Source organism: Gavialis gangeticus, unplaced genomic scaffold (genome assembly GCF_001723915.1).
Source record: "Gavialis gangeticus isolate Ggan-Ray unplaced genomic scaffold, GavGan_comp1, whole genome shotgun sequence".
NCBI classification, from domain to species: domain Eukaryota; kingdom Metazoa; phylum Chordata; order Crocodylia; family Gavialidae; genus Gavialis; species Gavialis gangeticus.
Window position 1 is genome coordinate 63,586,547 of NW_017729033.1, and position 11,270 is coordinate 63,597,816.

At 39.1% G+C, this 11,270-nt stretch overlaps 1 protein-coding gene across 1 annotated transcript in view; it reads right to left on the reverse strand.

Moving 5' to 3' along the window:
• The window catches only part of ATP8A1 (ATPase phospholipid transporting 8A1), a 216,192-nt gene that overhangs the window by 132,374 nt on the left and 72,548 nt on the right, over positions 1 to 11,270 (reverse strand). The window contains exons 15-17 of the mRNA XM_019525855.1: positions 7,831 to 7,875; positions 2,904 to 2,976; positions 2,117 to 2,222 (exon numbers count right to left, since the gene is read on the reverse strand). Of these exons, the coding sequence (XP_019381400.1) occupies positions 2,117 to 2,222; positions 2,904 to 2,976; positions 7,831 to 7,875 (224 nt within the window). The remainder of the gene's footprint in view (positions 1 to 2,116; positions 2,223 to 2,903; positions 2,977 to 7,830; positions 7,876 to 11,270) is intronic.

The window sequence follows — 11,270 nt, forward strand, 5'->3', positions numbered from 1 at the left end:
TTACGATGACAGGCTGAATGCCATGGGGCTCTTTAGCCTGGAAAAGCGCAGGCTCAGGGGTGATCTGATGGCCACCTGTAAGTTTATCAGGGGTGACCACCAGAATCTGGGGTAACATTTGTTCATCAGAGTGCCCCAAGGGATGACGAGGTTGGAACAGTTATAAACTACTGCAAAACCGTTTCAGGCTGGACACGAGGATTTCTTTACTGTCTGAGACCCCGAGGTCTGGAATAGCCTGCCATCGGAGGTGGTTCAAGCACCTACATTGAACACCTTCAAAAGTCAATTGGATGCTTATCTTGTTGGGATCCTATGACCCCAGCTGACTTCCTGCCTTTTGGGCAGGGGGCTGGATTCGATCTTCCGAGGTCCCTTCCAGCCCTAATATCTATGATATCTATGAAACAAGCCCACAACCCACTGGGCAGGTGGGCAGGCCACACAGCAAATGTGGGAGGCCACCAGGGGCCTCGCTCCCTGCCCCATCAGTATGTCGCTGGGCATATGCAAGTCTGAGTCTCATCGGACTGAGAAGGACTGATGACCCAGGCCTCCCACTCCCTGGGAAAGTATTATATCTGCAGTGCTGTTGTTCAAAAGGCATGCACAACCATCATCACCACCAAAGCGTAAGCCACAAGTTAAGTGCTTAAGTCTAGAATCAAGTTAAACAGTTAACTCTAACAGGAGTGGCATAGTTAATGAACAGGAACAAAATATGTAGGACACAAAAAATTTCAGGAACAGGTTAAAAAAAATGAGATTTTGGTTTTAAATAAAGAAAAGGTTTAAAGAATATATATAAAAATACTGGCAAATGCAGGAAACAAACAAACTATTAAATTAAAAGACATAAATAATACCTACATTAAAATTAAATGAAAATAGAAGTAGCTATATGCATGTATTTAAAAAGAAACTGAACTCACCTCACCAAGTTGCATTCTAAAGAGCCTATATAAAGGTCTGGTCATTGCCAACTTGTACCCCTTTGTCCTCCTCCCCCTCATTATTTTTCAACCTATTATTTATTTCTTAAAATTAGATTACAAGGGTGGGAGTGTATTACTCTATGCTTGCTTCATGATTAGCATAATGGGACCCCAAATCTGACTGAGGTTAAGTATTATTTTAACAACAAATAAATATTTTTTTAAAAAATAATGTTGCCATAGTACATATTTTCCAAAACTGAGTTATTGGAAATACAATCAATTGTTTTTCCTGCTATTTTAAATATCACCTCTTTTTGTTCTGTAGTTCAGGGCTGTCCAAATGGTGGCTCACAGGCTGCATTTGGCCCATGAGGGATTAGTCTGCAGTCCTTGGCCTCCTGCTCTAGGTGCTGCTCTCTTTGTTGGTCTCTTCTTGCTGCTGCCAGAGCCTCTGGGCTTCCCCCTCCCTTCTTTAGCTTCTACTGCCTGTGCCCACTCTTGTAGACAGGGTGGTGTGGTGCAGGGCTGCAGGGTTACAGGAGACCCAGGGACCTTATGTGGCATGGGAATGCTGGTGGGTGCAATGAGGATCACACGCAACACAGAGCAGCATGATGCAAGAGCACTAGTAGAGTGCATTATGCAGGGATCTATGGGGATGGGGCACTGTGGCCCTCATACCCTACGGCCCCTAGCCACTCATAAGTTACAATCTTTTTGTAGTTTATCATTATTGTCCTACTTAGGATCTTCATTTTTCATTCTTAATACTACATGGTGTTGTTTTCTTTTGCAACGCTTTGTTAAATCAATGCATTTTAACAAAGCATCCAAGAAGGTCATAAGCAATGATATTAATTTCTTCTAGTTACCTTTCATTTTCTATTTGTATTTAATCAATTAATTCAGTTATTCACAATATAGCTGACAATGGCTAGGTGTCAACGTATAGGTAATAATTTGCTTTGTATTATCATGTAATATGTATAGAATCAATAAATAAAATCTGAAGATGAAAAAAATTCCATTCAAAGCCTTATATATTATCACTACTTCTGTATGCTATTTTTAAATTCCTGGAAAATTTCTTGACCCTATGAAATCTATGAAATTCTGAATGATTTCTGTGGGGTGGATGGAATAATTTTACAGTTTTCATGTAATTACTCTGGTCTTACCTGGAGATGCTGCTTGATAAATAATTGTATCACCTTCTCTCTCTGGAACTGCTGTATGACAAACTGCCATCATTGTTAGAAACTCACAAATGATAGGAGCAGTTGGCTAGACCAGAAAAAAAAAAAAAGCAGAGGGTGAGGGGAAGAGGTCAGGAGTTAAAAACAAACAAACAAACAAACCCCTCTATCAATCAAATCAGGGTACTATTTAAAATTTAGTACTGTATGTAAGCAAATATAAAATTCAGGAAAATTCAGCTTACATTCTTGATTGCAAGAATAAACAATTTTACAATTTGATTATACCAACTTGATTAACTTTGAGTTCATTAGTTGAACCACTGAAAAACAATGTTTTCTCACCCCTCAGTCAAATACCATAAAGTAAGAAGCACCCTTCTATTTCATTTCTTGGGTTAGCTTAAATATCTCAGAAGTGGTCATCCAAGACTGTTTACTGACATTGCCTAACCATTCAGATTTTACAACAACTTGATTAAGAAATTAATGCAAATATTTTAGAATTTAAGGTGTGAGGCTGTTGTCATCAAGACCCAATTCCTAAGTCATGTAATTCTAATGCATAAGTAGTTAACATACTTAGATATAGGGCTAATTACAATCAATATTTTTTATATTTACTTAGAATTAAAGACTGCTCATGACTGGAAGCTTATTGTTTAGACAGACTATAGATTGATTTCAGGCAAGTAGAGAATTTAATTTTCTTTAAGGACATATTCTTCTGACTTTGCAAAGTACCAATATTTGTTTCTCTATCTCTTACGTGATTGCTCTGGAGATTTTCCAGCAATGATGAATCACTGAATGCTTTTTCGTCTTCATTTTGTGACCCCAGCCTAAGAAAAAAATGAATTCAAGATATTGGAAGAGCATCATTAATACTGTATGAAACATTCATCTGAAAAATCACCTAAGACCAACACATTGTAGCCAAACGTAGTTCATGTCTATGTAGTGTCCATGACACCAGTGTAACTGATAAATGTACATGTATGCAAAGAATAACTGAGGTGAACCCAACATTTATTGTTTAACTTGGATATCTAAACAACTCTGGAAATACATCATTGAAAGGTAATGAGAAGTTCATTACTAACTTGGATAATGGCCAAAGTAAAAGTTAAAGCTAATATAATAAATTAATAAACCCAAAAATGGAAGCAAATCCTAGATACTAATCTTCGTAAGACAGCTCATGTCTGAATGGAATCCTGTTAATGCTATGGGAGCTCTGTGCACAAACAGGAATTTGATCACAGTAAGCAAACTGCAGAATAAAGCCCAAATAAAAATTATTAAATTTACTCTTCAATAAATATAAGTCAGATGAGTCTCCTACAGACTCAGAAAAAAAGATAATAAATACAGCATAAATTAAAGGTTAGTCTATCAAATATAAAACATTAGTATGTAGACCTGGCTATGGTATAGAAAAGTTACCACACCCTGAAGTGGTAGAAGCAGTATAGCTATGTCCATACAGCAGTAGCAGAGAATTAAATGAACCTCTCACTCAACAGTGCTAATTACCGGATGTGGCTATACTACTTTCAATATAGGAAGCAGCATTCCTGGAGAAGGAAAGCTGTGGCTGCCAAACATGGTAAGTTTACCATGCAATCACAGCCTGTATCGCCACTACGGTACATAATTATCCTTGTAAATGAGAAATAGTATAATTAATACTTTTTCAATAAATATGGTTTTCATAGCTAAACTTTGTGATTGAAACCCTGTTGAAGCCTGTCCTGAGCTCCCAAATGCACCTGTACTTTGTACTTCATGTAATCAAAGAACTCTTGGGCAGATTTACATTGAATTCAACAAAAAGAACGACCTCCACAAAAGTAACAGCTCCAGCACTCCAACTTGGGGCAAAAATCTTAGTCCAGCTGAATTTAACAACAGTTTAGCTCCAGGTTCCTAAGAACAGTTTTTAGCTTGTTAGCAGACAAGAACAAAAGGAAGTATCGTAACAGGGTATATATAAACTCCATATTAAGAAGAAAGTGACTAAGGAGCTACACTCACTCCAATCAACCCCAACCCACTACACCAGTGCCAGGTGTCAGGCCTGAAATTTAGGATTGAGAATAAGGAAGCACAGATGATTTTGCCTTCTTATGGGAAAATAAACCTAACAGGCTGTTAACCAATTTGCTAACAGGCAGGCTCCTGCTGATGTGTGTTAAGGAATGAAGACTGAAAACAGTGACTACTAGGACCAAAGGATCTACTGGTTTATACTGGACTTCCACTTGGAGACTCTGCTATCCTGGAAGGGGTCGAGGTTTTTCAGTGATCACCTGGGGGCTTAAGCCCAGTCACTAAAGGAGCAAAGATTCCACTGGAGGAAGAAGCAAGACAGAGCTGCTTGATGCCAAGAGATGAAGGCATGTGGAGAGGAGAGGGTTTGTCTGGGATCTTTAGACCATCTCTGATTAAGGAAGGATATAGGGAAAAGACTGAGCCTACAGATAGTACTAGCAGGACTGTTTAAGTCTACTCCATTTTGTTGGCCCTTTTGTAAGCATATAAAGAACAACATGAAAGATGCTCCTGCGGTTATTTCTGAAGACAAGCTCTCTCAAAAGAATCCACAATCAAATAGTTCTAGAACAGTTTTTGAGGCTCTACCTATAAGGATCTAAAACTTTGGTCACTATACACATGTGAGGTGATGGAAAGGACTGGGAACTACCTGGAGACTGATGGAGCAGATTGTCTTGAACAGTGGACCTGACCAAGGATGAACCTGAAAGAAAGGTGAAAAAAAACCCCAGGAACCTCAACTGGGGAAGTCTGACAGAAAAGTATAAGGAAAATGCCAGGCTGTCTTAAACTTTGGGATGCAGATGAGCCACTGGTCCCATAGCCAGTTTCACCTGAGTGGAAATAAATGCCTTGAGATGTAATCAACTGACTCTTCCTCTGTGTGTTTCTAACATAATTAAGTTAGATACAGACTGTCCACTGCTGCAATGTGAAAAGTCCACAGCCTATAATAATAAAGCCTATTATTTAGGCTTTTAATAGAGTTTACTCTGCCAACTTGAAGCCCATTTGAAAATGACTGAAGACTGCCAGACAAATCCAAGTGTGAAAACAGGTGGTGGATGGATTCACTGGCTTTGTTTGGAGAAAGGGATTCCTGTCAGCTAAGGCTGGCAGATTTCTCCTAGTACGTATCTCATGAGTACACAAGAAAACAAATGTAGAGCTCACGTTCATAACTCACTGAGAGGTATAAAGCACTCCAATTGAAGTCAGTAATAGAAATTGTTCTGTTGCCAGAGTACTGGGGAGAGACTGGTGGGAGAACAGTATTGGAGATGTTTAGCAGCCTGAATTAAGACTACCAAGAAAGGCAGAAAAGAGGCAATAAAAATGGTTCCAGATCCTAGAAAAGCAGCTGTAGAAATGGACATAAAAGAAGGAAGAAATAAAGAGACGATCAAATAACGGGTAGCAAACAAAAAGAAGAACCAACCTAGACAAGGGTAAAACTAAGCATGGGAAGCAATGCGGCTTGCTTTCAAGCAGAAACAAAGTATGCTGCAGGCAGCAATAAGGATCAGGGAGAAGAGTTCAACAGCGAAACTGAACAATGCCTGTTTGGTAGAAAAGGAAACCATGTTGATGGCCATATCTGTTTGTCAGAATACTACGCAGAAAAAAAACCCCAAGACGCAGGATGAAAGTCATGGTCTTTTTGTAAGATCACCTGTTTTAGGGATTAAGTTAGTTTAACCTTCAGCTGAAACAAACAGTTTTAGGATTAGGTCTTGTAAATCAATTCTGCCCCTCTTAGCATTTCTGGTGGGTTTTAGATCTGAAAGAAGTTAAGTAGAAGAAACTGTGGCTCAGTGGAGGTTGACCACAAAGATCAGGTTGGCAGTTCCTTTGCCGTGAGAGAAGCCATTTTTATCTGGGGTCTGCCCAAGACAGAATGTGGACCATGGCTTCATTTTGAAGATTATCATTCATGTAACTAAGTACATTAGAACTTAAAAAAAGAAGCAGGATACTATTATCTCATTGGTAAGAGCAAAGATTAATGAATTTTTTCATCTTTTCAGAGTTAAGGGAAACACTGAAAACTTAAACTAATATTTACAGGGGTAATTATTCTCCAATTAAATGCAACATGGGTTAGATGAAAAACACATTTAGAAAGCTATATAAGATTATAATTTATATTTCTTATGGTTCCCCTTTGAAAATACAAAGCAGAAAAATATCATACTGGATTTAATAATTGGAAAATTTCAAACACTTGTGAAAATTCTTTCTTATTTTTATTTTCAAAAGACCCTGACTGCACAAACACTTAGACAAGTCCTTAATTTTGTCTGAGATGTTGCTTGAACTCCTTATATTTGTCAAGTCAAGTGCACATATACGGGCCTGCATTATATGGGCCACAGCCTATCAAATAGAGGAAGTATTGCACTTCTATGATCCTGTTCAAGAAAATCCTTGATTCTTTTTAATACAGCCAATTTCCTATCATTAATCTAGCAAAATAATAGTTATTTTCCCCAGAAACTCTAAAACAGTGGTTCTTAACCCTTTTAGACTCAAGGCACCAGTCTGAAAATAGCTCTTAGCCTTCACTCATTTTTGAAGTGCAGAAAAATAATAGAGCAATTCTCTTGCTCAAGAAGACCACAGAAGCAGGTCATAATGTTTTTGACAATATGGATTCCTACCAGAAATCTCTGGGTTTATCTTGTGAGAATCACGTGTAGGCATCTGCACACTTCACTTAATATTGCATGGCACCGTGTGGCACTCTTAAAAGGATCTCAGGCTACCCCAGGGTACCATGGTTAAGAATCACTGCTATAGAATGTATAGGGGCAGGGAAGTCTTTGGGCTGGAGGGTCAATTAGGGAGTTTTGGTGAGCTATTTGTGGGCTGGGTCAGCACCCTCTCCCCCCCCGCACCAGGTTAGCACCTCCACACTCCCACCTGCAACCAAAGTCAAGGGCCATACTTCTCACTCACTCCCCCATACCCCACTCTGATTCCCAAATTGCTCAGAGCTGCAGCACGCCCTGATCCTCACCCCGACCGGAGCTACAATATGCCCCAATCAGCTCCGTGTCTGGAGCTCCACATGCCCCAATCCCCATCCCCAACTCAAAACATGCTGGCCATGTCCACAGCTTATGCCAGCACCCATCCAGTACACAGGAAGAAATCCCAGGTGGACACTGGTGTCAGCTGTGGATGTGGCCAGCCGGTTCTGGGGGGGCATCTGTCCAGGTCTACAGCTGGGCAGAAACAGCCCTGCCCACTTGGCACCATGCAGTGGCCTGAGCTGCCAGCAGGCTGGATCCCATGAGTTTGTGGCTGCTTGCCTGCAGGCCAGATACAACTCTACATCTCATTACTGGTAGAACAACTATAGGGTCAAGCAGAATCCTCAGATTTTGTTGACGTCTTCAATTATATCTCTCTAGTAAATCTAACATGGTATTTTTGAATAATCAAACTTTGTCAAGTTTGATAACGTAAATTTGTACAAAATTTAGTATTCCCACATAGCTCTGATGTTTAAATTGGTTGCTAGGCAAAACAGTTTTACCATTCATTTTTAAAAAAATATATGGCTAACAATGTTAACAATTAGAAAAGAATCAAGAATCTTAAATAGTTATTAAATGATTTTTTTTACTGCTTACCAATCATCTGAAGAATAACTACAATCCTCAGGTTCAGGACAATGGCTGCACAAAAAGCAAAGCAGGGATAGAAATAGAAGGGGAAAACATAAATCACAGAAGCAACAAAATCAAGTTACATAAAAGTGAAATCAGCGAAGGAAATTAATTTCTTAAAAAACACAAAGGATTTAAGAACATTGTTAGTGCCAGGAGAACAGCAGAAAATGCTATAAACAAATTGTAACTGAGGGCTGTCAGGCTAAGATAGTTCAAGATTGATATTATGATATCCAACAAACTGCCTAATCCAAAACCAATTTAAGTCAGTGGAAACATTCCTACTGACTTCAATGGCCCTTGTATTTATCTATTACTACTTAAGGAGAAATGTAAATTGGAGGAACATAGTTTCTAAGCAACAAGATATATGTTAAATACCATATTTTCTTGCATATAACATACACTGTTGTCTTCAAAATCAACCCCCCAAAACTGAGGTGTGTATTAATTGGGTAGGCTGATTTTCTACCTGGTTGGAAGCACCACAGTGCAGCAGCTGTGGTATTATTGTTCATGCAGCTGTAGGAGTCAATTTACATAATGGATCATTGTTTCTCATTCCACAGATGTTAATGACCATTGCCCTTTTTTAATGATCTTTCTGTTCCGCCAATCAAGCTAACCTTAGGGCAATTTCACCGTCTGTTGGCTGCTCCTAGTCCCTATTTCAGTCTCCTTAGCTCAGACTTTTTAGCTCTTTAGAACAGCTTTTTTTGTCTCTGGAAAGACGTACAATTTTGTAAAATGATAGTCTTCAGCAGCAGCTAGGAATTAGCTTTAGTTATGCAAGAAAGGGAGGGTGAGTCAGTTGAAGGTACAGATCTTTCTCTTCTCTATACAGCCATAACTCTGGTAAAATCTTCTCTTTTCATTCTACCTTTCACAGCCAAGGTGCATATTATATTTGGGGGGTATGTTATACGCAAGAAAATACAGTAATAGCTTACATGCCAGCTCAGTCCCTTTATTTCTATTTAGAAATATGTATGTTCATTTAAGGGGCAGATCATCAGGTAGCATAAACTGTCATAGCTCTACAGAAGTCAATATACATCTCACATAAAAGCCCATTTTTAAGTATCTAAAAGCTACTACAGCTGCAGAATTCAGAAATGCAGAGCAACACATCTGACTACGTAAGAGGAAGGATTTGGTTCTCATTAGTACTACACTTCAGAGGAAGTGTAGAGAAAGTGGGGCAGTTCTTTTTCTCTACTCTCCCTTTGCTACTTTTGCTGCACGAGGGAGAAGGGTAGTAAAAACTGGAACCGATTCTCAAGGATGCTGTGGTTAGAAATGTCCCTACATAACTTGACTTTCTGTTCCCTTATGAAAAGTGACATTTTTCAGTAGAGAAGCTTCTGTTTAAGATTCCTGTGTCTTTGAAAGGGAGATGCATGGTAGTTGGAAAGCAGGAAAAACTGAAATCAAGGTGCCAATCAAAGATTTGTTGATTAAACATATAACCACCTTAATTATAAATGCTGTTTCTTCAATGTCACTACCGTTAGCATTTTGTCTGAATCATACCAAATTGCTAAAGGAAAAAAATTGAAAGCTTTGTTCATATTAATACTCCTATTAACAAAAACGTTAGATGTTTGATAATTAATAACTTTGTTAATGTATTTAGAGTCTAAAGTTTACAAAAAGAGTAGCTTATGCTTAGACTCTTAAGACCACATTTAGACATCTCTGGGAGGGATTTTTAGATCAGTTCCTGTGCAAATCTAGACATGCTTAAATATTTCTTGATGAATACGCAAAGAACTGTCAACTTCCAGGCAGTGCTATCATACGTAAGCCCCGCGAAGACTTGCAGACTTGGGGCTAAATCCTATTTTACTTTACACAATCTAAATGGCACATGAACAGCCATATAACTATAGCTCTTGGCACTTATGCATAGTTTGTGATTCAACTCTGGACACACAAGTAAGACCATACTCTGGCTAGGCAGGTACACAGTCATACAAGATTGCTAAGGTACATGCATATGCCCAGATAAATCCTGAACTTTTAACTGCAGAAAAAATATGATTAGTATTATGAGCCAGACAAAGATGGTCCCTTCCATGTCTTAAGTCATACTGTCCAAAGAGCAGGAAACCCAAATTCTAGGCTCCCGCCATCCAGAGGGGGTCAGTGCCTCCCATCTACTACTTCCCAGCAAAGTATCCTAATGACTACAGGTTAGGCATTATACAGATCCTTCTATAGTGCTTCTTTTGAAGCTGGCCTGCTGAGCACCCAAATGAGAGAAGGATGAGGGGCTGGGAGGAAGTAAAGAAGCCAGACTGGGTGCCACTCAATGAGATGGATGCTGCCCTGTGTTATAGGGCAATGGGGAGAGGGGTCTAGGCAATGCATAGCCCATGGTGTAGTGGTCTTTAGAACATTTTTGTGAGAAGTGAAATATAATTTACCCCTAGGCTTTTCTCACCACTCTATCTTTCTTACTTGTAGAGCCAAATATGCTAGGCACTCTAAAAATATAAAGAAAATATTTCAGAAAATTAATATTTCAGTCAATAAGACTACTTGTCTAATTAAAACAGTGGGAGAGGTAGACGCAAGTGTTGGAGTGCATAAGTGATTTAGGAGCATAAATTCCATTGACTTCAAACTGCAAAGACTTGACCTGTGGAAGGTGGTTTCATCTAACAACGCAGCACTGTTTATCTGCTCATCAATTATGTATTTAAGTTTGTGGCATTTCTAAAATAAGGATGTTAATGAGCTCTTGGACTTATCCTTTTCAGTACAGATGAACACTTGAAGATTTTCTGCACAACCATTTTGCAGAAAATCTTCCTGCAAATTTTTAATTTTTTCTAACAATTAGAAACTTAAAGAAAACACAGAAAACATTCACTTGTCAATACAACTAAAACAAGGGCAGAAAAAGCAACATATAAATCTAATTTAAATTAAAATTCATGGCTTTCTACCCTCATGAAACAATCTGGACCTTAATTGGGTTTAATTTGTACATCATGGAGAAAATAAAGGAGAGGCCTGTTCTTTCTTTGCCTCATTTCTCCCTTTCCCAAGAGCACTGATCCCTCATTGGGGCAGAAAAATCTGTCGTAAGTTGGGTCTGTTCAGATTCTAGGGTTGCCAACTGTCAGTGAATTTACTGATGGTCAGTAAAAAGCTAAGGCTAAAAATGGTTGCCAGTAAAGTCCCTGAAAAAATACTTTAGCCACCATTTAAAACACTAAGCAGCCACAGATCCACTGAAGCTCCACAGAGGGAGCACAGCAGCGCTATCTGGTGTCCAATAGGAGAGGAACACTGCACAGAGACCATTCTTTCAGTCACATGCTGCTGCATCCCAGGTTACCTGTAAAGATGCTGGGTTAGAGGGAAGCTTCTGGGGGGAGGTGGGGGGGGGG